Source organism: Lepidothrix coronata, unplaced genomic scaffold (assembly GCF_001604755.1).
Source record: "Lepidothrix coronata isolate B3197 unplaced genomic scaffold, Lepidothrix_coronata-1.0 Scaffold199, whole genome shotgun sequence".
Classification (NCBI taxonomy): domain Eukaryota; kingdom Metazoa; phylum Chordata; class Aves; order Passeriformes; family Pipridae; genus Lepidothrix; species Lepidothrix coronata.
The window spans coordinates 1,210,574-1,237,201 of NW_016690379.1; the positions used below are offsets into that span (position 1 = coordinate 1,210,574).

At 59.5% G+C, this 26,628-nt stretch overlaps 1 protein-coding gene across 5 annotated transcripts in view; it reads right to left on the reverse strand.

Annotated features, from left to right (window-relative positions):
- Nucleotides 1-214: 214 nt before the first annotated feature.
- Nucleotides 215-26,628, reverse strand: part of ATP2B4 (ATPase plasma membrane Ca2+ transporting 4) — a 44,072-nt gene continuing 17,658 nt past the window's right edge. Inside the window, exons 2-22 of one of the 5 annotated variants that reach the window (XM_017832116.1) lie at nucleotides 24,087-24,511; nucleotides 20,937-21,134; nucleotides 19,732-19,989; nucleotides 18,819-18,944; nucleotides 18,438-18,563; nucleotides 16,718-16,753; nucleotides 14,982-15,143; nucleotides 14,657-14,871; nucleotides 14,322-14,564; nucleotides 13,992-14,233; nucleotides 13,497-13,731; nucleotides 12,417-12,596; nucleotides 12,104-12,191; nucleotides 11,896-12,002; nucleotides 10,401-10,592; nucleotides 9,922-10,135; nucleotides 9,300-9,511; nucleotides 8,718-8,825; nucleotides 8,220-8,402; nucleotides 5,969-6,085; nucleotides 215-1,408 (exon numbers count right to left, since the gene is read on the reverse strand). In XM_017832116.1, the coding sequence (XP_017687605.1) occupies nucleotides 1,103-1,408; nucleotides 5,969-6,085; nucleotides 8,220-8,402; nucleotides 8,718-8,825; nucleotides 9,300-9,511; nucleotides 9,922-10,135; nucleotides 10,401-10,592; nucleotides 11,896-12,002; nucleotides 12,104-12,191; nucleotides 12,417-12,596; nucleotides 13,497-13,731; nucleotides 13,992-14,233; nucleotides 14,322-14,564; nucleotides 14,657-14,871; nucleotides 14,982-15,143; nucleotides 16,718-16,753; nucleotides 18,438-18,563; nucleotides 18,819-18,944; nucleotides 19,732-19,989; nucleotides 20,937-21,134; nucleotides 24,087-24,282 (3,744 nt within the window). In that variant the 5' untranslated portion in view covers nucleotides 24,283-24,511 and the 3' untranslated portion in view covers nucleotides 215-1,102. Of the gene's footprint in view, nucleotides 1,409-5,892; nucleotides 6,086-8,219; nucleotides 8,403-8,717; nucleotides 8,826-9,299; nucleotides 9,512-9,921; nucleotides 10,136-10,400; nucleotides 10,593-11,895; nucleotides 12,003-12,103; nucleotides 12,192-12,416; nucleotides 12,597-13,496; nucleotides 13,732-13,991; nucleotides 14,234-14,321; nucleotides 14,565-14,656; nucleotides 14,872-14,981; nucleotides 15,144-16,717; nucleotides 16,754-18,437; nucleotides 18,564-18,818; nucleotides 18,945-19,731; nucleotides 19,990-20,936; nucleotides 21,135-24,086; nucleotides 24,512-26,628 lie in introns of all 5 variants that reach the window. The other 4 variants (XM_017832114.1, XM_017832111.1, XM_017832115.1 and 1 more) reach the window with 4 other exon arrangements.

The following is a 26,628-nucleotide window of genomic DNA, read 5'->3' on the forward strand; positions in this document are numbered from 1 at the left end:
TGGAGCTGCTACTCCAAGGCTGAAGGATTATTTAACCCAACAGCACAGAAAAGCCAGAATGGGCAGAAATCCCTCTGCTCTCGAAGGCAGGAGCCGTAAAACCCTGGCAAAGCTCTCACCAAGAGTTTCACACCTGATCAAGAGCAGCAGAGAGGCCTCTCTTAAGATTCCCCAGGAAGGAGCCCCATTTCTCACAACTGTGGTTTTTTTTTTCCCCACCACCTTTCCACTGCCAGTTCACCTCCACCTTTGTAGAAAAATCAGAATCTTTTCCATCCAGCAAAGTTACAGCCAAGTCACCTTCGTTCCTCATCTACCAATTTGGAAACAGAGAGAGAAAAGTGTGTGTGGACACTCAGAGGAGGAGCTGGAAAGGTCAGGTACCATTTTTCAAGGTGGAAGACTGATGCACATCCCTGTATCCCTCAACCTGCGAGTAAACACCTTCCCCTGGCTGGGTTTTGTTGTTTATTTCTTAGTTTTCACACTGGAGTGCTGACTGCCCCCACTTCCCACTGCAGAGTTCCTGGGGGCAAATCCCACGAGCAAAGAACAGACCCCAACGTTAGAAGAAAACCCCAAAAAACCACAAGTGGAAAAAAAAAAAAGAAATAAAATAAAAGTCACAAGTGCAGCCCAGCCCTCGGGCTGAGGGTGGGCACGTAAGACTACACCAACTCGAATTTCCTTTGATCATGCATTTTGCAAAGAGAAAACCCCCAACAGACAGACACGCCTGGAGCCCAACTCTTGGAGAGGAAAGAACCTGGCTGCTTCACCCGGGCGAGTACCACTGAAAACGAGGGATGGAGATGGCACAATTTTTTTGGCTTAGCCTCTCTCCCCAACGCCCAGCATCGTGGCACTCTGGTTCCCACTGCTAAATCGTGGTAAAAAAAAACCCCCAAAACCCCCAAAACCAACAAAACGAAACGAAGGAAAACAAATAAACCCCCCCCCCAAAAAAAAACCCACCCCAATGATATACGTATGAGCAGTTTGACACGAGGTGTGAACAGTTACTGGTGCCGACGTCACACCGGGCGAGGGGCCGAGGTGGAGGAGGAGGAGGAGGAGGAGGGGGGGGTTCCAAGTTCTAAGGTCAAACCGATGTCTCCAGGCTGTGGAAGGGGCTCTCGGGCTCCGGGACGGAGAGCTCAGCTCGATCGCTGTCCACTGCATTGTTATTTCTGTTCAGGGCTGGAGGCCCGCCCGGGCTCCCCCCGCCGCGCGTCGGGAGCCCGTCAGTCTCGGGGTCGTCTTCAGCGCCGTCAAGGAATGGTGTTCGAGGCTCGTCTTCCTCCAGGATGAACTCTGGGTGAGTCATGAAGTTATGGATGGAGCTTCTGGATTCGGGTTTCTCGAGGCCTTCGTACAGGGAGCTACGGAACGCATTCACCACCTTGATCTGCCGGGAGCGCGGGGAGGGGGCAAAAGAGACGGGTTAGTGACGGCTCGGGGGGGCCACAGAGCCCGGGAGAGAGGCCAAATAAAGAGTGAGGACACGGTAAAAAACGAAAAAGCACGACCACGACAACAAGTCACCACCACTGAGCACACAGCTGGGTCAAACTGAGAGGTCTATGGTGAACTAGGAGGGCCAACACGGATCAGACTCAGGCACTGGGTGTGTGATGGGGGAATCGACCGACTACGGGGCGACTTCAGAAGCTGCAAGAAAAGACACAGAACGACTCAAACCCCGCCCCCAGATCGCTCCGAATGGATGGAAGCCAAAATGCATTAGTTGTCATTACGTGTGCACACGCGTTTCGTGGGGATGGACGAGGACAACAGGGTGGAACTACGACTCAAAAAAGAGGTGGGTTAGACAAACAGCGGGTTCAAAACACTCTACCGTGGGAGCCATGGGTGTGTTTGTTCTAGTTCACTGCTAGACCTGGGGAAAGGAATGGGCTTTAAAAAGGTGTCACCAACTTTTCAAGCCCATGGGAAGCGCCAGATCCAAGTGGATGCCACGATTAGCTAACCCAGCTAAACGTGCACAAAGGAAGCCAGATCTGTGTGAGGTTCCCCACAGATGGAGCTCTGGATCCTTCCCTACACCAACAGACCCAGTGGTTTCCAAAGGCAGCTAATTCTGTTGGATGTTCTGCAGGAAAACCACTCTCTTTGCTCAGAATCCCAACCATGGGAAACCCATGGGGCAGCTCCCCCAAAAGCCAACATGTTACAAGCAGGAGATCCAGAGCCTGGTCTGGACAAACAGGGAATGGTTCTGCTGCCTCCACTGCACTGGAAGGGAGAGGTCTGGAAACAAGGCTGGATGGTGGCTTGCAGTGGATTCACTGCTCTCTCCAGACCCTCTGGAAATCCAGCCTTGAACCCTTCCAGCTCTCGCCCTCCCTTGCAGTTGTTAGGTCAGATCCAAGTATCAGATCCAAGGTCTCGTGAGGTTTATGGAAGCAACAGAAACCTTTGCTCTGTTAATCAGAGTTCATCTGGGACCAGGAGATCTGCTCAACTCCTCCTGTCCCAAGGAAATGCCTCCAGACCACTGTGAGACCTTGTTCAGCCCCACTGGGAGCAGCAGGGCTGTCCATGACACCTCCCTGGAGCAGTGCCAGTCATCCTGCTCCATGGAAGGAGCACTGCTGCTCATCAGCCACCCTCACCTGCTCCCAGCACCTGAGGAACCCAGTCCCCACCCCATCCCAGTCCCCTGCCTGCTCTCCTAGTGCCCCCGTGGACTGAGGCTGAGGCACAAAAGGGAGGAGATCCACAGATCCCACAGAAGGGGGGGAGCAGCATCCCAGTGCTACATCCCAGAGCTTCCCCATCACTCAGCCACTGGCCAAGGGAGTGGAGAATGTGCAGAGCTGGAGGGAGAAGGATCCAGGTACCCCCTTTCTGATGAGGCAAATGAGGAGCCATGTGAGTTCTGTCCCCTCTCTGCCCAGGCTGCAGAATGGTGGGGGAGCAGAGCCCACACCCCACGTCCTGCTGAGATGAGCTGGGTTTAACTGCCCACCTCAGCGTGGTGCCCAGCCAGGCCAGGAGGGAGCTCACCAACCAGCACAGCCAGCAAGAGCCTCCTGGGGGTCTCTGCTCTCAGCACCAGCAGCACTCACCAAACCAGACCAGAGAGGTTCCTCAAAGAGCCTCGTGCCTGGAACCCTGGGAGTTTGACCTGCAAGTTGTTCCAGGGCTCCTCTCACAGGGGATGCCCTTCTGAGTCCCCTCTGCACCTGGCTCAGAAGGATGGTGCTGCACCACGAGAGTGGCATCCCCGGGCACAGGCTCAGCACATCCTGGCTGGAAACAACCCCCCCAGCTCTTGCACACACACACATGGACCAGCACACACACATGAGCTGGAGACACTGATGAGGAGATGAGCATGGATCAGGTACCCCCTGGTGCTGGAGCACCAGCTGCCCTGCAAAAATGGAAGGTTGGTGGAGCTGGAAACAGAAATTCTGAGCTGGGTTTGCTGCACTAACACCACAGGAAGAGCCTGGGTGAGGTCAGTGGGAGTGCACAGGACCACACAGGCCACCTCCAACCCAGGCTGATAATCTGTCACATCACCAGCACCTTGAGAACAGCACCTGCAATCCCTGACCCCTAAAATACAGAATGCACTAAATCAAGTATAACCAACCCAAACAGGCCAAGGAGAGCCCAGGGACTGCCAAAGCAACGAGGTGCTCAGCCCAGCACAGAGGCAGGAGCAGCTCCCCAGGAGCCCTCCCTGTCTCTGCCCCCTCACTGCCTGCAGCTCCACCAAGGAGCTTCTGTGCAGCTTTGCTCAGATTTTCCTCCTTCAACCATCTCTGTCAGCAGCTGCTGTGAAATGAATTCAGCTGTTCCCTTGTCAAAGGAACAGAACAGCAAGGAAATGTGTTCTGAATGAGCCAGGCAGTGCAAACAAAACCCAAACCCTCCCCTTCCAAGCTGGAAGCCCACCTCCCTCCCTGCTCACGCCTCCTCTCCACCTGGAACCTTCACACAACCTCCAGGCTTGGAATTTACTCTCATTTCACACCAGCCCTGCAGCACCACGACGTGCTGGGCAAACCCCCCTGCTCCCATGGAGATGGGAGTTACATCCTCTGCACGAGGCCAGAATCAGCCCCACTGCTGACCCCCGGCTGTGCCCAGCTCCCTCACTCCAGGGCAAAATTCCCAGGGAGAGCAGCCCAGCTCTGCAAACCATCTCCAGAGGGTCATTCCCTGCCTTTCCACCAGCCCAGGAGGGACACAGCAGCGAGGCTGCCGAGGTCCAACCCTGGAGAACTCATCCACAGGAGTGCAGTGGGAGGCAGAGGGACACCATGGATCTGTGTGGAGGGAAGAGGAGCTTCGGGAGAGAGGGAAGCAGCAGAGGGAAAAAGAGAAGTCCAGGCAGAAAACAGAGGCAAGACTTGGAGACCTGGGTTAGCTCCTGGTGGATTTGCTGCCTGGAAGGGCACGAGCTACCCGGGTTATCTATTCCCTTGCTGCAAATCTGGGGAGGGAATTAATGCACAGACTGCAAAAAACCTGCATTTTGGTCTTGCCCACCCCTGAGCCCACTACCCTGAGCCCCCCTAAGCAGCTTTTCTCCCATTAGAAAGTCTCGGTGGTGCCCAGATGCAGGCGGGAGCAGAGAGGCAGCTGTGCTGCTTCAGAAACACTGGGGTTAAACACAATCAAATCCAAGCACCAGAGTCAGCTAAATAGAGAGAGAAAACAAAATTATCCGAAATTCTCTCTCCTCCCCCACAGTGCATAAACAGTGGAGACTGAAAGCTATTCAGAAAGTCACTGAGGATATTTCTCTAATAGGAGGAGAACACGGAAAGTGACTGTGCAGTAAAAAAGCCAATTATCCAGGAAAGACACACAACCTACTCCCAGCCTGGCACAGCCTGCAGAGAGAACTCACGTTCACGTGCTCCCCCAGCCCGGACACGCAGCTCCCCACGAGCACAGAGAGGGGCTCTGCACCAGGCAGGGATTATTTTGGCCTGGAAACCCACTGCTAGATCCAGGATCCAGCTTTCCCACTGGAAAAATCAGGGGTTTCCATCCCGTTTGCGTGCACAGCGGCGTGTCTGCACACACCGAGGACCAGCGTGTGCAGGACAAGGTGGGCACTGAGGATGCTCTGGCTGCCAGGGGACCAGCAGAGCCCTGGGCTGCCCCCAGGGCACACTCAGCTCTGTCCCACGTGCCATGCAAGCCCCCAGGGGGGACACAGAGGCTGCTTGCTTCCAAACCAGCTCTGAACCAGGGGAGCAGCCCCGAGGTGTCACCACGGGCCAGCTGAGCCACGGGCAGGGCTGTTCACAGTCCAACCTCCATCCCACCCATAGCAGGAGCAAATCCTGCCCCTCACACGCCCTCCCCACGGCTCAGCCAGCCCTGCAGCACACTGGGGGAAGGTCCCAGCGGCCACTCTGCCTCCAAACAGATTTACAGCTGCAGGAAAGCAACGCCTCTGCCCACCCCTGCCCTCCCGGGGCGTCCCGGGGCCGGGCAGAGCCGCGGTGGAAAGGACCAGCAGAATTTTTGGCTCAGTGTTGCCCCTCTCACAGCAGTGCTTTTAGCTGCTCATGAACACGGGGCTCTTTGAACGAGAGCTGCCAATTTTTGCACCCCTCAGGAGGGTGGACTCAAACATCAGCCCTGCAAAGGAGGAGAAGAGGTAAAAAACAGAGGAAGCAACAAGGACTGGGGGGGGAAGGACCAGAAAGGTCAACTTGTTAAAGGTGCAACAAAAGCATCAAAACCATGGTTTTTTTAACGCTTTCCCGCCCCATCCTTCATGTTGGGAACCAGTGTGCGAGTCAGGGTTCAGAGGGAGAGAGAACAGGCCGGGTTAGGTGGGTGCAGGTGCTCTCTGTGGTTATTAGAAGTCATGCATTGTAATAGACTATCACTCACTGCCCGCAGGAGGAGATGCAGCAGCAGCAGCAACAGCAGAAGTGGTGGGAGTGGAATTGACGGAGGAAAGAGCTACATGGGTTGGGCTAGAAACATTTTTTACATCGTGGTGCTGGCTCACGATGGAAGGCTGTCTCCTGAGGGCTCCCTGCAAAGAGGAGGCGCCGGTCTGGAATGTGTAAACTACGTCCATCTGCAAAGAACCAGAGAGTGAGATAGCGTCGCCCGGGCAGGGACAGGGGCAGGGGCAGGGAGGGAGGGGAGCAGGGGGGTCGGGCAGACACACACAGACAGGAAGGAAGAAGGAGGATGGACAGGTGGGGAGGAGGGAGGAGAGAGCCCCCCACCCCGTAAGCCCCCACCGGGTTGGGCTGGTGATCCGGGGAGCAGAGGGGTCACCTTCCAGCCTCTGCCCCTCCCACGGGAGCGAGAGCAGCAGGAGTTACCCCACCACCACCAGAGAGACCGTGGTGGGAGGGAGTGACAGAGGAAACACCTTGGGTTATCCCAGCAATCTGCAGCAGGAGCAGAGGAAGAGAGAGGGTGGGCAGAGGTGCGAGCTGGCAGCCGGTGGGTCCAGAAAACTGCACTGGCAAAGGGTTTGTGGTCCCTCAGCCCTGTGGGGTGTTCAGCTGGGGGGGCTGAATCCTGGCACACACCATGTGCCCACAGCTGGAGACATTTCAGCCCCTCTCCCAGGCTCAGGGCTCTGGAGCAGAGCTGGAGGGGGCAGGAATGCAGCAAGAAGTATCCTTGGTGGTGGGGCCACAGCTCTGTGGATGTGCTCCAAGGGCAGAGGAACCAGGCAGGATCCAGGTGCCACCTTGGCTTCCTGGACACTTTGCAGCTGGAGTGTCCCCAGCCCTGTGCAGGGAGCAGAGCTCCTGTGGCAGGGACACCTCCTCCAGACCCATGTGAAGCTCTGGCTCAACTGGAGGGACTTCACACATGGCTTCGCTCCTTCCCCAGTTTGATGCCCCTCTTTTCCCCAGTGCCCCAGGCTGGGCTGTGGGGATGAGCCCTGTGCTCTCATTCAGACACACTGAGTGGGGACAGAAGCCCCCAAATGCTCAGGCCTGCTCTGCTCTGCTCAAGGGCTCAAGGGCACCCACAGCCAGGAAAGGAGTCCCTGATGAGGCTCCAGGATGTGCATCCAGGAGCGTTTCTCATGTTGCAAGAGCAAGGGCTCATCTCAGCCCAGGTCCACCACACCTGCAGGGAGATACCTGGGAGGCTCCAGGCTCACCTGGCTGCTGGCACTGCAGCCCTTTGCACCTCCCAGACCTCCAACACAGCTGGACTGCTTCCAAAAGAGCCTGGAGCTGCCAGCACATCCTTCATGGGAGGGAACCACTGGTTTCCAGCACTGCCCAGGCTCCCCAGAGAGCCCCTCACTGCTCACAACGAGCAGGGAGTCAAATTTGAACTCCACCTTGAAAGCATCAAGAAGGCAACATCTCCCAGAGGAGAAGGAAGGTTCCTGTGGCACAGCCCAGCTGCTGTGCTGCCCCAGCCCCTGCCTGTGGGACTTTTTGGTTTTCTCTGTCTGTCAGAGGGACAGAGAGGAGGCACAAAGGTAGCCCAGCAGCCCTGTGTGCCAGGGACACTGGGACATGGAGCTTTCCTCCCAGCTCTGCCCAGTCCTCCAGGAAAGGTGAGGGGCTTTGACCCTGCCCTGCCCAGTCTGGGGCAAAAAAAACCACCCTTTCAGGAAAAAAAAGAGTGTAAGGGAAAAACAGGTGATGTAAAAAGCATATCAAGAGAGAGATTCTCCTCCCCTTCTGTGCTGTGGGGCCAAGAGCTCCTGGTGAGGAGCACAGAGAGCTGGCACAGAGGGGTGGCAGCAGCCAAGGGGCTGTCTGGAAGAAAAGAGCAGCCAAAGAGCGAGACCAGAGAGGGTCTCGTGCAGAATGAGCACATCCCTCACTGGGAACAGCATCCCAGCAGTGACCAAGGGCAGCTCCAGTGCTGACCCACTGCATGACAGAGCCTGGGTGGCTCCATGGACCCCCCACACCTTCCAAGCAACCTCCTCTGTTGCACGAGGTGCCCAGTAGGGGCACGTCCAGCCTCCTGCAGACCAGTAGGACATGGTGCTCTGCATCAGAGCAGCCTCCCCCCACCCCGAGATGTCCCCAAAGCCAGGCTGTCCTGGTTCCCCAACCAGGACAGACCCAGAGAGGCACAGGTGGTGGGAGAAGTCTGGCCCAGGAGGCGATGGCATCCTCCGGGCAGCAGCAGTCACCTCTTTCCAGAAAGATCCCCTGGAGAGAAAGAAGGAGAAAGAGAGAAGGAGGAGCCCCCCCATCCCTGCTGCCCCCCTGTACCTGTGTCTGTATCCTGTTGAGACCCCTGAACCACAGGATCTGCCCACGCCGCAGCTCCATCTCGGCGTGGTCGATCTCGTCCACGTCTTCAGGCAGCTCCTCCTCTGGGATCTCCTCCTTGGTGATGCCGTGCCCAGCTTCCTTCAGGAACTTCAGGTGGCTGGTTGGGACAGTGCAGATCAGCTGGGGAGAGACAGGGAGAGCAGCTCCTTAGCCTGAGGCCATGGGAGCAGGAGCCCACCAGCCAAGGGGAGCACGAGCTGCCCAGACCCAGCTGGGACACACTGGGATGCAGCAGAGACATGTCACTGCTGGATGTGTCCCTCTGGAAGCAGGATGGGAGTGAGCAGTGGATTAGCAACCTCCCCTCCTCACTGCTGGTGTGGGATGGAGCATCACCCCCTCCCAAAGCTGCCTTGAATAAATACTGGGGAGAACAAGGGCAGGGAGGCAGCGGGAGGGAAAGACACGGGGCAGGTTTGGGACATTGGCTCTTACCTGGCCCCACAGGAGCTCCCCAACTCCGATAAAAATACACCAGAACCACTGGCTCAGGGTGAGCCCAGAGCAGCTGAAAGGCTTCCCACCAAACTCCACGATGACAATCTACAGCACAGGAGAGAAGAGTCACACACTGGGGAGCTCCAAGGGCTGCAGGGCACAGCCACGGCATGAGAAGGTCCCCTCAGGCCACACAGCTTTTCCCTCCTTCCTGGGATTACAAGGGGAACAAGGACCTCACATCGAGGCTGGGAACTTTATGGGACAGCAGAGGTACCTCCCAACACACTCTAGACCTCAAATCACAGAATCACAGAATGGTCTGGTTTGAAAGGGATCTTAAAGATGATCCAGTTTGAACCCCTTCCACCAGACCAGGCTGCTCAGAGCTCCATCCAACCTGGCCTTAAACACTGCCAGGGATGGTCCAGGTTCTTTTGTCACCAAGAAGCAGCTGGAGAAGAACCAGGGGCCGGGACAGAGCTGTGGGCTCTGACTGCAGCAGACACGGGTCCTGCCCGTGGCACCGGCCCCTCCCGGCCCCGACACCCCATTGCCACGCTGCCCCCGTAGCCTCACCTGGGCTGCAAAGGTGCCCAGCACCACGGTGCAGAAGATGGGGTTGCGGTAGATGGACTCGAAGACGTTCCTCTCGCCGTGGATCTTGCGGGCGTTGATCTCGTTGAAGAGCTGCATCATGACGAAGGTGTTGAAGACGATGGTGTAGTGCTCGGTGGGCGGCGAGTGCAGCGGCGCGTTCCGGCCACTGTCGATGTCAAAGAACTTCTCCCCTGAGCACACAAGGGGGTTTGGGGAGGGGAAGAGAGAGGAGAGGGTGAGACCCTGCTCCTCACTTCTGCTCTGCGCTGGTGGAGGTGGAATTAGGACCCCAGGATCACCGGAGATCCCTTGACCCGGCTGGAGTCCCCTGTGCCATCCCCACTGAACCCTGAATGCCTTAGAAATGCTGAAAAGCCAAAACTGTCTGTGCACCCAGAGGTCTCCAGAGAAAAAATTCCTCTTCACATCATCCCTCTGCTTCCCACCCAGGATTAAACAAGCCCCATCCTGGCCAACAAGGGTTCACTGAGTGACAGCTGAGACCGAGGGTCCCCTTGGGGAGGAACGGGGGATTGCAGGCAGGGCTGGGGCTCTGCCCCTTTCCCTTTCCCCCCACCATTCCTCGGGGCTCAAAGCTCACCTGCAAAGAGCAGTGTGAAGATGATGGTGAGCTGGTACACGGCGTGGCCCAGGATGTTCTTCATCATGGTGCGGGAGATGAGCGGCTTGTTGCGGCCGTAGGGCTTGCGCAGCAGCAGGGACTCAGAGGGGGGCTCTGTGGCCAGGGCCAAGGAGGCGAAGGTGTCCATGATCAGGTTCACCCACAGCATCTGCACAGCCTTCAAGGGGGAGTCCTGCAGAGAGAAGAGTGGGGAGAACACGTCACACCCCGAAAGCACCCTCTTTTCCCTCCTTGCTCCTCCCTCCACCCTCCTCCTGAAATCCTCTCCAGGACTGCACTTGGATGTTTAACACCTCCCTGAAAACACCCCCAAAGCATTTCTCATTTGCTCAAAGCTCCCTACACGGGCTCACAAGGCTCTGCCCAGCACCTGGCTCCTGCTCACAATCCACAGAAAACCTGTTAAATCCCCCACCCCTCCTGCCCTGTCCCCGTACCTGGGTGATGCAGGCGCCCGTGAAGGCCACGATGACGGCCACCACGTTCACAGTCAGCTGGAACTGCAGGAACTTGGAGATGCTGTCATAGACGTTGCGGCCCCACATGACGGCCTTGACGATGCTGGTGAAGTTGTCGTCCGTGAGGATGATGTCCGAGGCCTCCTTGGCCACGTCCGTGCCTGCGATGCCCTTGGGGAGCGGGGAGAAGCGGTGGGGTGAGTCATGGAGAGAGGCTCTGTCTGCCTGGCTCTGCTTCTTCCCAGAAACAGCCCCCAAAAGGAAAATCCAACAGAGCCAGAGCAGCCGGTGCCAGCCCGCGCTCGCCAACGCGCTCGGGAGAGCGGAGCTCCAAAGCAGCAAAGCCTCCAAGGACAGACACCGGCTCAGCTCCAGGGCTCTGAGTCAGCCCTGCCTTCCAGCCTGTGCCTGTGCACGTCCCAGACAGGGCCACGGTGCAGCAAAGCTGGAAAACAGCTTCCTCCTCCTGCCAGGGAACACGGGCATCCCAGGCTGGGCATCTCTGCTGCACGAGGGTTGGGATCCCAAACGAAGGAGAGGTCAGCAGCTCGAAATCCCGGTGCCTTCTGCCCCAGCCGGGGTGACGGCAGCCCCCCAGCCTCCCAAAAACCACCGGCAGCGTCTCCAAGGACACGGAGCCGGAGGACACTGGGCTGGCTGTGATTCCCACCACGGGCACACTGAGGCGCTCGTCCTGCAGTCATTAAATACGCCGAAGCCATGGCCTTAACGAGCCCATTCCCTGGTGCTTTCCCAGAGGAATTCTCTTGGGATTTGCCAGACCCCATCCCATCTCAGATCAGGCTGTTGAAGGGCACAAGCTCCAGAGGCACAGTCGCCTACTTTCTACTGCTCATCCAAAAGGCTCCAGAATTTCCTTATGTATTTAACACATTCCTAAAAACACTCCCCCAAAATTTCTCACTTGTTCAAAGCTCACAAGGCTCCACCCAGCACCTGGCTCCCACTCACATCCCTAAACTTCAGACAATCCACGGGAAACCTGTTAAAACCAACAGGTTTGTTTTCCTGCTTCTTTCAGACGGGGCAAAAAAGAGCAGCAAACCAGGAGATCAGAGCTCTCCACTGTGAGCAAACCCCCAAAGCCAGTGCCAGCACCGTGCTTGGAGCTGGGGTGAAGAACTGCAGGGACAAACTGGGCAGGTTCCTGCTCTGGGGGCTCTGCAAGTGCAGTGTCACCTTCAGCCCAACAAGGTCCCTCCAGGTGGGACAGAGCCCAGCCCCAAGCCAGGCTCCCAGGGAATGACTTCCCAGTCCCTTGCTAACAGGCCAATACAATACGAAAATTAAATCAAACCTCCAGATGAGGTTTCTTTCTTAGTTTTTAAGCCGTCCTGTAGATTTGGAAAAGAGTTTCACCGGTCCGGAAATAATTTCAGTGTTGGGAATAACCAAACATGCCATCAGTTTTCTCACCCCAGGGAGCAAAGGAAAACCCACGGCCTGTCCATACCATGGCAAAGCCAACATCTGCTTTCTTCAAGGCTGGGCCATCGTTGGTCCCGTCCCCGGTCACGGCCACCACCTGCCTCTGGTCACCAACGGTGCTGTCGATAATTCCTGACAGGGAGACAAGCAGTGCAGAGAAATTAAACCCCAAGGACAGGCTCCCAGCCTGGATCAGGCTGGAAAAGCACCCGGGAAGAGCGGGATGAGCTCACCTTTCACCAGAGTGTGCTTGTCAGTGGGGGAGGAGCGGGCGAGCACCCGCAGCTTGGGCCAGATCTTGTCCAGCTGCTCCTGTTCCACCTGCGGGACAAAAATGGGAGAAAGGGAAGTGAGCCCTCTGGAATATTCTGCCCTGCCAGAGAGCAAACTCCAGCTGGGACAGGACAGCACCTTCTCCCCCAGGCACCCTGTGTCTGGCTGGGTGAACATCCCAGCAGGTACAATTATCCAGGGAGAGGAGGGAATCCCACCCGGATTCAGGCCACCCACGCCCTCAGCAGAGCAGTGCCAGGGCTGTTCTCCCACCTCTCCCTTCTCGTTGCGGATGAGCCGGTTGAACTCCTTCCCCTCCAGGCACAGGAAGTCCTCCCCTGGCAGCAGGATGCCACACTTGGTGGCGATGGCACGGGCAGTGTTGATGTTGTCCCCTGTCACCATCCGGACGGTGATCCCCGCACGCTGGCACTTCTGGATGGCATCTGGCACCTGGGGGACAAGGACAGAGTTTGGGGCGGGGGGGAACACAGGCAGGGTGCTCAGTTTGGCACTGGGTATCCCAGAGGAGCCAGGCAGCTCCTCTCCCAGCCTCCCTAAAAGGATCTGGAAAGGGGCTCTGGCGGGGTGAGGAACCTGCATCCGCTGCCCCAGGGGGAAGGGAACCTCGCTGCCACCTCCCTGTCACACCACGGCACCGGGTGCCAAGGCATTGCCAGGCCACCATAAAAACAGGGGCATTTCACCCCCCTTCCCCACCCCACTCCAGCAGCACTAATGGGTTTATCCATTATGGAACGGTGGGGGAAGAGGATGTTAGTGAGGAATTAGCAAATTGAATCAAGGGCCTCCAGAGCCGGTGCAGACGGGGCATCTGTAATGCAATTCCCAGAGCCAGATACTTGGACATCTAATCAGGAAAAGATCCAGGCAAGGCAGGGGCACGGGGGCAAGCTCCAAATTGGAATGCAGAGGCAGGAATGGCAGGGTTATTGCATTAGCCCAGCTGCCAGCTTGGCACCCTCACGGTGGGGGCAGCAGCTGAGAGGGGCAAACGAGCTCCACCAGCCCTGTCCTTTTCCAACACCCCCATCCCTCCTCTGTGGTGTTTCCATCCACCTTTCACCCATGTGGAACCAGCCTGGCTTGTGCAGAGACCTCTGGAGCAGCTGGGGTGGAAAGTTTGGGTGGAAACCCCCTGTGACCAGGTCATTTTGTCCAGGGGTGGGAGAGAAATGCCAGCAGCAGGGAGCTGGTGGTGTGGGGCACTCCAGGGCTGGACACAGAGGAGGTGCCTGGGCTTGCTAAGGGGCTCGTGGTCCTGAGCAGCCGGGAAAGGGGTCCCTGGTCCTGGAATGGTGCAGGACAGCTGGGGCAGAGCGGGGTCGGTACCTCTGGCCGCACAGGGTCCTCGATGCCCACCACGGCGATGCAGGTCAGGTCAGACAGGATCTCGTTCTCGCTGTCCCAGTCGGGCTCAGCGTCCCCAGGGAAGTCCCGGAAGGCCAGGCAGATGGTCCTCAGCCCGTGGCAGGCCATGGGCTCTATCACCTTCTTCACCATCTCGTCCCGGTCCTTCACCTTGAACACCCGGGGGTCGCCGTTCTTGTCCAGGATCTTGGTGCACCTGAGGACCGGGAGGAGGGCGAGGGTCACCACTGGTGGCACGTTCCCCTGCCACCCCCACCTGCTCAACGGGGGCATCCCCCGACCCACAGCTCCCCCCAGCCTTCCCAAAACCACCCAAAACCAGTTAAACCCTCTGCAGGGCAGCACCTCCCAAGAGTCACCTCCCTTCCCCACCCCTCACCCCGCAGCCCCCCCAAACAGGTCCCCGGGGCAGCGAGAGCCCGAAGCCCCCGGGATGGGGCGAGGGGGGACAGTTACTTGCGGAGGATGATCTCGGAGGCGCCCTTGCTGTACATGCGGAAGCCGCCGTTGCTGTTCTTCAGCACCGTGCTCATGGACTTGCGCACGGAGTTGAAGGTGTAGACCTTGTAGAGCTTCTCCTCGGGCACCTCGTTGCGCACGGCCTGGTAATCCTGCTTCAGGTCCAGCACGAAGCCCAGCAGGGCACACTCCGTCTTGTTCCCCACCTGCCGGGGCAGCCCCCCTTCCTTCTCGGGCGGCTGGAGAGGGGAAAGGAAGGGAAAAAGCGATGCCAAACCTGGGGACGGAGCTGCAGAGGACACACAGGGTGGTGTTTCTCCAGCTCACCAGGATCTTGGACGTGTAGGCCGAGTTGATGGCGACGCCGTGGACGATGAGGTCCAGGATTTTGGGCAGGATGGCTTCGGGGTCGGGGATCTGGCGGTAGTGGGTGTCCCCCACGTAGGCCTGCACCACGGTCATGCGGTTCATGGTCAGCGTGCCCGTCTTGTCCGAGCAGATGGCCGTGGCGTTGCCCATGGTCTCGCACGCGTCCAAGTGCCTCACGAGGTTGTTGTCCTTCATCATTTTCTGCAACGGGCACCCACGAGCGGGAAGGTCAGAGCCGGCAGCCCGAGTTCCCCCGTCGCACCCCCAGCGACCCCGCGGCGCCGCGGTCTCACCTTCACGGAGTAGGCCAGGGAGATGGTGACGGCCAGCGGGAGCCCCTCGGGCACGGCCACCACCAGCACGGTGACCCCGATGATGAAGAACTTGACGAAGTACTGGATGTAGATGGGGGTGCACTCGGCCAGCCAGGGCCGCTTCTGCACCCCGAACGTGTCGATCACGAAGTACAGCACCAGGATGATGACGGTGATGGCTGACATGATCAGCCCTGGGGACACACGGGACAGAGTGAGGGGAATGCAGGGGACACAGGGGACAGGGACAGCCCTTCTCCACCAGCTCTGGGGTGGTGGCTCATGCCAGGCCATCACCACTCACCTGCCTTCCCGATCTGCACCGCCAGGCGCGTGAGCTTCCCTTGCAGCACAGACTTCTCCTTCTTGGGCACCTTCACCTTCTTCTTCTCCTTCTCCTCATTTTCCACCCCTTCCTGGCTCTTCAGGGGCTGAATTTCTAAGGCCACACCATCCTGAGTTTTAGCTACAGCCCAAGGGCAAAATAAGACACCACGTGTGAATAGGAGAGAGACCGGGAAACCCTGGAGGACACCACTGAGAAAGATGGTGGTGGGAGAGAGAGAGAGAGAGAACCCAGACCAAGAACCGTTCCCGGCGACACACGCATCCGAGCACATGGAATCTCCGTGTCCCAGGGCCCTGCCACCTCTCTATGGGGCAGTTTTGTGTCATCTACCCCAGCCCATGGATAAGGGATCCTCAGAGGTGACACTGGCACTGGTCACAACTCTAAGGCAGCGCTGCAAGAAACCCTCTGGCCAGGTTTTGGGGTGGAGACTGGATTCATCCAGCCTCTAACCCTGCAGCGGACTGGGAGCGCTTTGGGCTGACCCCAGAGATGCTCCAGTCCCCCCAGTCCCTTGATGATCATCCCCACTCCCTCCCAGTGCCACCTCTGCAGTGCCCTGTGGGCAGCTCAGCAGGAATCACTCGCCAGGGAAGTGACTGAGGGGGTGAGATGGAGGGGACGGTTAGAAATTCGGATGGAGATTGAAGAGGAGGGAGCCAGCTCCTTGAATCCCAGCCCTGAGCCATCCACCACACGTTTAGGACCCGAGACAGCCAGGCTTCCTGTGCCTATGATTGCTCTAGTCCAGCTGAAAGTCTGCACTGGGGAAACCCAAGTCTGGAAGCTTTGGAGAGGGATGGGAAGAGGGTGGGAATGCCCCTGAGAGGCTCCTCCTCAGCTGTTGGAGCTGGAGGAGCAGCAGTGGCCCCATTGCTGCCCCGGGCCCTGTCCCCTCCTGGCTGCTGCTGCTCGATGGCTCGAGACACCCCGGAGCTCACGGCAGCTCCACATCGGACACCTCCACGTCACAACAGACCCCACACGGACAGAACAAGCACCCGGACACAGTCTGACGGGAAGGAGGGAAACTCAAACTGCTGAGAGGAGAGAGAGAGAGAGAGAGAGGTGGAGAGAGGTGCAGAAATGGGCTTCCTCCACAGCCTGCAAAGAACAGTGTGAGAAACACTGGTGAGGAGACGCTCACGGAGTCGAGGCCATGGGAGGAGAGGGTGCAACCATCACGTTGGCCAGGCCCCGTGGGATATTTCATCTGGGAACACCAGGAAGGGACCTACATCTCTCCCCCAGCCACATCCAAACACAAACCCTGGGAAGGGACAGCATCTGATGGGCCCAAGGGCCTCAGAGCCATCAAATCACTGATGCAGCTCAAGGATGTGAAATTTGTCCCGAGAAAGGGATGCTCTGCCAAAGGTCCAGGCTGCTGGAAGAGCCCTGTCCTCCCTGCACAAGGGCTTTTCCCCACGCAGGGGCAACGTGGCCATGGGGGGAGTTGGTCAGGTTCATCCCAGGATGCACAGCCCCACGCTGGGGTGCCAGGGGGCACCGCGATGCCGTGCCAGGGCCACCGGCCACGGGACCATTGCACCCTCTCCCAGGACAACGAGGCGAGAGTCCCGCCGGAGCAGCAAAGAGCACAGACTGATGAGAAGAAGGAAGGAAGGAAGGAAGGAGGAATGCTCAGTAGTTAGTGTGGTGCTGGTTCAAAGGATGGAGAGGCTGGTTACCTTTGTTGCGGTTTTCGGGGGCTCCGCTTTTTTTACCTGTTCAAAGAGAGAAAGGGTGGGGGGCTGAGCACATGGACCCACACTCACCATCCGGCTGGGGGGACAGCCTGGGATGGGCCCTGCTCCGAGGGGCCGCTCCAGTGGCATCCGTGCCCTGGGCTCAGAGCCCACGGTCACCCTCCGGACACCGCGCGTGCCTCGGTCCACAGCTCACGGCCCTGGGGAGGCTCCGGAGCTCCCCGGCTCCCCCGGGCACCCAAACCCAAGGCCTCAGACTTCCCCACCTGCAGAGCACCCGCCACAACCCCCGTCAGTGCCTCAGAGGGTGCCAGAGGTGCCTCAGACCTTTGAGGAGAAGAAGAAACCCCCCAGCAGAGCTTGACCCCCTGCAGCTCCAGGTCCCCTCCTGTCCCGGGTGCAGGCAGATCCACATGGGACACGTGGATTTGTCTCCCATCAAGGGCAGCACCAGACCCACAGCAGGGGGGTTCTGACCCCAGGGTCTGTGGTGGGCAAGGTGTGCACGTGGGGGTCCCCAATGGGGAGCACAGGGCGGCTGCAGCCTGAACAAGCCTCGAGTGACAAGGGCTTTGTCCCCCCCCATCATCCCCCAGTTCCACAGGGGGGACCCCCTGGCCCACTCTGCTCCCAAATCTGGGTTTGCTGTGGGGCTGAGTGACAGAGCTTGGAGGCTGGGAAAGCACCAAGCATCGCTGCCCGGGTGCCCAGCGAGCTGCTGCTCAGCTCCTACAGCAGTGCCATGCCTGTGTCACCTCCTCCTCCCACCTCCAAGCTGGCACCTGAGCCCCAGGAGCTCCACAGCCCCCGAAGGCCGGTGATCCGAGCTGGAGGAACCCAGCACACACAGCCCAGAGCTGGAATGGCTGCCAGGAGAGCCCGGGAAGCCTCTCCCTGCCTGGCATCGCCTCCCGGGAAGGGCTCCCTGGCACAGGGACGCCTGAGCAGCCGGCAGTGCCAGCCAGCAGCCCCCTCCTGCCAGCTCCTTCTACCTCATGGCTGCTCCTGGTGAGCCCAGACCTGCCGAGCAGGGGCTCAGGGACACGGGAGAACAGGAGCTTCCCAAGCCTGGCTGGTCCCAGCACTGGTACCAGAGCTGGCACAGAGCAGGGCAATAAGCAGCAGGAAAGCATCAGGAACACCATCAGGAACACCTCACCCTGCCCGGCTGCTCTCCCACCCCAGCACACAACCCCTCCTCTCCCTCCTGCCATCCTCTGCCTCATCTCCTTCCCCAGGGAGCTCGGGGAATGCCAGCAGAGATCCTCAGCCAAGTCCTCAAGGTTCTGGATGGACCACCAACACCCTGTGGGCAACCAGGACTCACCTTCCCCAGCAAGGAGCACCGTGGGCAGCACTACCAGCCACCCTTCCCTCTGATCCTCAATCCCCCCAGCCCACAGCTCCAGCCTGGATCCAGCTGGGGACAAGAGAGCTGGAGCCATGTCCAAAAGAGCCAGGGAGCAGAGCCTGGGTGCACAGGGGGCTTTCCTCGGGCAGCACCAGCCCCACACTGTGGGTGAAGGGCCACAGGGAGGGACCCCCCCACCTCGAGAGCTCACCATACGTGCCCAGGCCACGGGCACTGACACACAACTGCAGCCCACGGGTGTGGGAGCTGCTTGTGGCACACTGGTGGTACTTCCCAGGGAAGGGAGAGAGGCCAAAGGAGGGAAAAGGCGGGTTCAGGGGATCTCCTTACCTTTCTTCACTTTCTTCTCCTCGTCTCCTTCTCCCGCGCCCAAGAGAGTGAAGATGATTCCTGTCTGGGAGTTGATACCCACGGCAGTCACCACCATCCTGCCAGAGCCCTCCATCACGTGGGTACCTGGCACAGCAGGAAGGTCACAGTGAGACAGGTGGGACAGCAGTTCCCATCTCACACAATCACAGGATGGTTCGGGTTGGAAGGGACCTGAAAGCTCATCCCGTTCCACCCCCTGCCACGGGCAGGGACACCTCCCACTAGACCAGGCTGCTCCAAGCCCCGTCCAACCTGGCCTTGGACACCTTCCCAACATCAGGACCCAAGACCAACCATCTCTCCATCCCACCCCTGCACCCACCCCACAGGGACCCTCACCTGAGAGCAGCATGGGGTCTTTGTCCATGGATTTCTTGACTTGGTCTGACTCCCCAGTCAGCGAGCTCTCGTCTATTTTCAGGTCATTGCCCTGGATCAGGATCCCGTCCGCTGGCAAGAGATCACCTGGGACAGGAGCACAGAGGGGGATCAGCCTGGTCTGGGCAGCCACTGCTCACCCCTGACTGCCCCCCCCCCATGAGGAGGCTTCAAAAGGACTCAAAACTCAGCCCCAGACCAAATCTAGAGGGAGGAGAAGCAGCAGGTAGGTTTTTTAAGATGAGGATTTTACTCAGTCAGACAGTGCTTTCCCATCCAGTTTTAATAAATCAACACCAGATCCTTCCCAAAGCTCCTGACACATTCAAACCATTACAGGATCCTATCTTCCAACCTCCAAGGAGGGAAAAAACCCCATGGGAAAACAAACTTGATGTTGGATCAGTCTCCTTCCTGACAGGAGCTGCATGAGGTGAATATTCCCCCTGGTAAACAAGGAGCAGGACCTAATTTATCCCAAAGGCTGCATCTCCCTGCTGAGGAAATATTCACGAGCATCTCCTGGCTAAGGAAATGTTCACCAACAAGGACATGGTTGGGAAAACGAATCATTTTTGAGAACAGCAGGTCACTAAAGCAGCCCAGAGGTGTGCACAGAGCCTGGCTTAGCTCTGCCAGCCCAAGTCCAGGCGGGCCAGAGACAAGGTGAGTGGAGCTCCAGGGAGCATCTCCCATCACCACGGGGGCTGCGAGAGAAAGGAGGAGCCAACACTTCCCCTCAGGGCAGAAGGGCTGGAGGAGCAGAGGAGGAATTGCTGGGCTCCTGAGGGGGAGGGACAGCCTCCAGCTGGGTTCCTGAGGGGGAGGACACACCCCAGCCACCCCCGAGGGGCAGGGCAGACCCCCAACTCACCGTACTTGATCTGCGCGATGTCTCCCACCACGATCTCGGCCACCGGGATCTGGATCACCTGCCCCTTGCGGATCACCGTGAACTTCTGCTCCTGCTCGATGCGGCTCTGGAGGCCCCGGAATTGCTTCTCCTTGCTCCAGTCGTTGAAGGCGGTCACCAGCACCACGATGATCACGGAGAACAGGATGGCTGCCCCCTCGATCCAGCCGGCCTGCGCCTCGCCCTCGTCCTCCACGCCGCCCGTCGACTGCCCACACACTGCCGGGGGGAGAGCTCTCGTTTGCACACCCAGACGTGTTTGCACACCCAGGCACACTCACTTGCACACCCAGACGTGCTTGCACACCCAGGCACACTCACTTGCACACCCAGGCACTCATTTGCACACCCAGGCACTCATTTGCACACCCAGGCACTGATTGCACAACCAACACCCGCCTAGAGTCACGCTGAGCCTGGAAAACAGTTACTCCTCCCTCCTCCTCCCTTGAGCTGCCTGGGCTTCCCCTGCTCTCAGGAGACGGTTTTTACATCCCTCGAGGAATTTGTTGGGTTTGCTTTTTTTTTTTTCCCCCCCTCTTTTATCACTTTTCCTTTTTGGCAGAAGTTGGGCTGAGCTGGGACAACTGGCTTCTATTTCTATTTCCAGCTGCAGCACCCAGCCCTCCCTGCGCTGCGTGACCCTCGAGTGAGTCACATCTCCCTGTGTCTCACATCTCCCTGCATCTCCAGAGCCCTGTGCCTGCTCGACTCCTCCAACAACACCGAGATCCAGGGCCAGGAGGAGAAACCCGCCCAGCACAGTCCTCAGCCACCCATGGGGTGTCACAGCACTCCCTGGGCAGGGGGACACACCAGGGGACAGATGGCATTGTCCGTCCCTGCCCAAAGCAAAAAAGAAGCCCTGTGGGATGTGGGAAGCCACTGGGTCAGATGGACCCATTGGATTTGGAGCATCTTTTGGGGAGCAGCAAGGAGCAGCTCTGAGCCTGTGGTGCCCAGACAACAGTGCAGGTCCCTGGGGAGGGCCACACCAAAGACCCCAAGGATGGGGAGATGCCACCACCTAAAAAGGGTGAGGAGATGTAGCTCCATCTGCACGAGCTTCCAGAGACATCACCTGTCCCAAATCCCTGCTCCCACAGGGCTGGGCACAGCGGCTCCCGGGAGTCCCCCACCAAAGCACAGGGACCCCGGGCACTCACGTTCATTGTCCCCACCCGGGGGGTGGTAGAAGGACAGGCCCAAGGAGATTATGGCTGCGATTTCCAAGATGATCAGCGTGACGTCCTGGAGTGCCTCCCACACTAACTGCAGGAACGTCTTGGCCTTTTTGGGAGGAATGAAGTTCTGGCCGAAGACCTGCCGCCTCTTCTCCAGGTCGGTCGGGTTCCCGGACAGGCCTGGAGGGGGGAGAGACAGGGATGAGGGCAAACCCCACGGCTGCCCCACAGCCCCCCAGCAGCACCAGTGCCAGCACGGGGGGAACACGAGGTGCCAGCAGCAGGGAGCCAAGGCAGGGCTTTGCCCCGGGGCGAGCACACCCAGCCACCCTCCCAGTGCTGCAGCCTCAAGTGCCAGCCGATGCCAGTTGGCACTGGCCAGCTTGTTTACATGCTGCATCAAATTAGCCGTAAATCTGGCACCGGGAGCGGCGCTCGGAGCCGCCGGAGCCACCTGATCCCTGTGTCCTGCCAGCTCCGAGGAGCAGCGGCTGCGGAGAGCGAGCGGGCACAGCAGGAGCGTCTCCGAGCTCAGCTCAGCCCCACGGCCACGCCACGGCCACGGCCAAGCTGGTCCTGCCCACAGCTGGTGGAGGAGACACGGGCTGGTCCTGCTGGAATGGGGTGGTGGGAGAGAGGGAAGGAGCAGGCCAGCCCCGAGCTGGGGTGCTGCTCCCCACGGCTGGGAGCAAACCCTGAGGGAGGGGGGGAGCAGATGGGGGCAAAAGGGGAACAAATGGGGAGCAAAAGAGGAGTCTGAGCCCCTTCAGAGCCCTCCCACCCAGGCCACGAGCCAGTGGTGGGAGACACAACGTGCCCTGGCTGCTCCCCATTACAGCCACCAAGAGTTGATGGGGTCCCAGGTGAGAGAAGCCCTCCTGCCCAGCACCACCTTAACCGAGCCCCCCATTTCTCCTCCACCTTAAGATGGCCCGTGGGGTTGCTGCCAGCTCCCGGGATGCACCGGGAAGCATCCCGGGAAGCGGTGTAAGTGGCCCTGGACACATCCCGGTGCCTGGAGCAGCCTGGCAGTGATGCCCCCCCGGGGGGACCCGGCCCTTGTGCTCAGGGGACACCTCCCCGCCAGCTCCGTGTCATTCCAGGGGACACCTCCCTGCCAACTCCGTGTCATCCCAGGGGACACCCTCCCCGCCAGCTCCGTGTCATTCCAACCAGGAGGAAGCAGCAGGACTGAATCCCGTTCCCACACCCCCCCTGCGCCCCCCCTTTGCGCTGCGACTCCACCCCAGCTGCAGGGAGGGGACGCGCTGGCAGAGCGGCCCCCGCGTCCCCACCCAGCCCTGACGAGGCAGCAGGATCCTGGGATCTCCCGGCCCCAATTCCCGCCCAGCGTCTCCGGCGGAACGGATGGAAAATGTGGCTAAACTGCCGTGGAGCCAGGGCTGTGCCACGGGCACGCACGTGCTGCTCCATGAGCACACGGGAGGTTGCAGACTTCGGCTCCTCCAAAGCACATCCCACCCACGGGCCTGACCCCAGGGCTGCCCCCCACTCTCCTGGGGGTCAATGTCTGTGCTGACACAGGGAAGGGGGCAAAGAGCAGCAGCAAATCCCCCTGCAGGGCCTGAGGGTCCAATCATTGGGCGTTGAGTTGGAAATTTTGGGTAGAGGCCACAAGTGACAGCAGAGAACAAACCCCCATAACGATCACCAGTCCCTGATAATCCCAGGAAAGCTGCTGCTGGGTGGCAAAGCCTTGGCACAAGGAGCCCCCACGCAGGATCCTCGCCCTGGATCGGGAAGGAGGCGGCAGCCCCGGGAGCTGCTCCTGCCAGCGGGTGAGTCAGGGCGCTGTGTGCTGGCACTGGGCACCCAGGGACACCGGGGATGCTCCACGGGTGACTCACTGAGCCACCGCCCCGCTGGGGGACAGGGGGATGTGGAGGTGGAAAGCCAGTGCCTGGCAGAGAGACACCCCACTCCATCCCAAAGCTCCTCCGGGAGCAGCCCCAAGGGATTGGGGAGCACTGACAGCTCTTGGGGGGAGAGCCAGACAACCAGTGGCACCCAGGATGGAAGGGCAGCCCTTCACCTCCCCTCAAAAGAGCCTTTGGGGTCTGCTTCCCCCCTCCCCTCTCCTCCCGCCCCCAAAGGAGCGTGTTCCCACTTTGGCAGGACCAAACACATTGTTTTGTGACCTGGACTTGGTATTTCCACCGGGACTCCCCCCCCTTCTCTAATGACATCCCGATATTGTCTCCCCTTCCCGGTCCCACTCACAGCTGGAAACGCACTAATCCCCACCTTTCAGCACTAAGAATAACCCACAAGTTTTCAGAGCTGAGGCGCAGCCACGTCCCCCACCCCACATCCTGCTCCCAGCTCCAGGTAAACCCTCAGTGCTGTAATCAGGGGGTCTCTCACCCCAGTACCCCTTTAATGCCAGGGAAGGGGTCCATCACCACACAAAGGCACCCGCAGCTCCCCAGTGCCAGAAGCCTCACCGATAAGGGGGACCCCAAAAGCCAGCCCAGCCCGTGGGAAGGAGAGGTGACATCCTGATACCCTTCCACAAAGCCTCCCAGAGGTGACCTGGCACCCACAGGCGTCACTGCCACCACCACTCCAAACTGTGATGCCCAGAGGCACCAACCAGCTTTTCCCTCGCGATCCCCTCAGATCAGGGGTGACCTGGGTGCCTCTCCCCACCCCTCTGGGAGATGTGCTGCCCATCCCTCATCTGAGATGCCTCAAAGAGCTCCAGTCACCTCCCCAGCACCATCCAACCTTTACACTCTCCCTCCCACCCCCCCAGCCCTGCCACTGGCTCTGTAAATTATTAAATGGGAAAGGCTGGCACAGAGCAGTGGCTGGGCTGTGGCCGTGAGCCCCCCGTGCCCCTCTGAGAGCCCTGAGCTCATCCTGCCTCCGCTCCATCCTCCCAGGGGACATGGGGCTCCGGGCTACGCCCCGGGGAACCCCCTGGCATGATGCTTCTCTTTCTTCTCCCTCCTTTTCTGCCCTAAACGACCATTTTACGAGACACGAGGAGCGTCTCCGACGATGGACAGCGGGTGCACCGGCTGAGCTCGGCCACGGGACACGCCTCGGAGCCACCACCCTCCAGAGGTGACAACCCCACCTGGCAAGGCCAACGGGGCGGCCACTCACCTTCGACGGGCGACGTCTTGAGCCTCTTGCAGACGTTCTGCACGCCGCCGTAGGAGTCGTTGAGCCGGGCCACCGCCTCGGCGCTCCGCAGCTCCATGAGGTTCCTGAGCTCCACCATGGAGCACCCGAAGTCCCCCTCATGGTTGCCTTCGGCGACCGAGTTGCCGGGGTGGTGGTCGGCCACGTTGTTCGTCATGGTGCCGGTGATGCCGACGCCGGCTCGCGGCTCCCTCGAGGGTCCGGCGCGGGGGGGACGCTCCGTGCGGCCCCTTCCCTGGGGGAGCAGGTGCCTCTAACCGAGCCCAACTTCTCCGGATAGAGGTGTAAACAGGATGTGCATGTTACCGCGGAGGCGACCTTAGCAACGACCAGCGTGCATCTCCTGCAGAAGGAGGAGGGCTCCCTGGATACCACAGCAACTGGAGCTGCGAAAACAAGGGATGGGGGGAAACAGAAACACCGGCGTGAAGGAGGCCCCAGGACCAGTGCACGGGGTGGGAGAGCGGGGGCGGTGGCACCCCGGGCTGGGCACCTGCCAGGGGTAACGTGGTTTCACCATGATTTTGACCCAAAAGCCTGGGGGTGAGGAGCTGGCCCGGGAGGGAGCTGGCAGGCTCGGCGCGGACACGCCGCGGGGAAAACCGGCAGCGGCAGCGCTGGGGCCGGGCAGGAAGGGCGCCCAGGTGGTTCTTCACTCAAACCCAGCTGCCCGGCCCAGAAAAACGTCCCATTCACTCTGGGTTAAAAATACACCTCGGCAGTGGAAAACAGCTGCTTCCTGCACAGGCAGGCGCCGGGGCTGGAGCGCTGCCCTCCGCCCTGCCAGCAGGTGAGGGAGCATCCCACACCCACGGAGAGGGGTTTACTGCACCCAGCAGGCTTTGAACCAGCTGAGAGACACCACAGGGACCAGGGAAGCCACTAAAATCTGTGAGTTCCTCTAAAACAGAGGCTTTTCCATCAATGACCCTCTCAGAGAAGCCCTCGAAGGCAGCGAGTGGCTCTTGGCCTCGGCTCTCAGCACCTGCCAGCCAGGTTACAACCCCCCAGCCCTGCCAGCGAGGACAGAGGAGTCCCAAAAACGCCTGAACCAAGTGCTGTGGCCAGGCAGGCACAGCATCCAGCGGCTCCCACGTTCCCCAGGGATCTGGGGTCCCCCACTGGCATTCCAGACAGAGAGGATGGGGGCTAGGGACAAATAGGGACATGGAGGGAGCAGGCAGAGCAGCACAGGCCAGAGGGGAAAAGTGTTGTTTGTCACCCAGGGTGCCCTCCAGCTCTGTACCCAGCAATGCTCCCAGCGCTCCAGAGGCAAAGAGCCTGCAAGGGAGGCTCTTATGCAGAGAAAATGAAGTCTTTCCTAGAGCAATATAAATGAATAACAAAAGGAACGGCCACTACAGCAGCAGCAGCAGCCTGAGACAGGGTCAGGAGGTGGCAGAGCAAGCGAACAGGGAAGAAAAGCAGCCAGACAAGAACAGGAGGAAGGTGGAAGGACATCTATCCGTGCTTCCCAGGGGCACATGGGATGCACTAGCCCTCACAAACCCAACAGGCAGGCACCACACCACCCTGGGGCTGTCCCAGCTCACCCCACAGCACGGGACCCCAGCTGCAGTCACACCAGAGCCCAGAGAGCAAACCCCTCCTTGCCTGGCCCCTGGGAGCAGCTCCCTGACAGCAACACCCAGGGCAGCTCTGGGCATTATCAGGACAGAACAGGCACCAACTGAACCCCAGGGACACCAGCAATGCCACTGCACAGGAGGGTCCTGTCCCCCAGCTGCAGGCACCGAAGGGATTGGGAGCACAGGGAGCTCAGGGATGGGGAGCACTGCGGCTCCCGGGACACCCGAACCTGCACCCTTGGGGCAGAGCATTGCTGCTGCCCCATAAAGCAGAGATCAACTCCAGCATTCCCACCCCAGCATCCCTGCCCATTCCCAGCCCGGTTACCCCACAGCTCCTCGTGGAGCTGAGCTCATCCATCATTTAAAGGCGTGCTGGCTCCCAGCAGCGGGAAGCAGGAGGTGGCAGGCCCAATTAAGCAGACTCCTGCTGATTAAGAGAAAAAAAGATAATTCCCTCACCCCAACACGCTAATTTTTTCCTCTTTCGTAGCAACCAACGTTGTCTGAGGAGAGCTCAGAGGTTAAGAGAAAGACGGTTAATTAATCCTGTAACGGCCTAGTCCATAATTACCCCTGGAGGAGCTCACGGCACCATCAGCACCAGCCCGTGTCCCACCCACGGCTCTGGTCCGGGACTGGCTCTGCCCCTCAGGAAAGGAAGGGCTGTGGTGGGGGAAAGGCTCCTGTGTCTGCTCTGAGCACCCTCCTCCAGCCCATCTGGGGTCACAGACCCATTCCTGGCCTGTCTCTGCCCCAACCCACCAGTCCAGCACAGGCTCCTGCGTTCCTTGGCCAAACCGGGAAGGATCGGTCCGGAGAGCTGCACTCAGGCTTCCCTAAGAGCCATCATCCTAACGAGCTCCTAATGACTCCAGCAGCGTTCAGCAGGCTGCCCTTCACTCCTATAATTC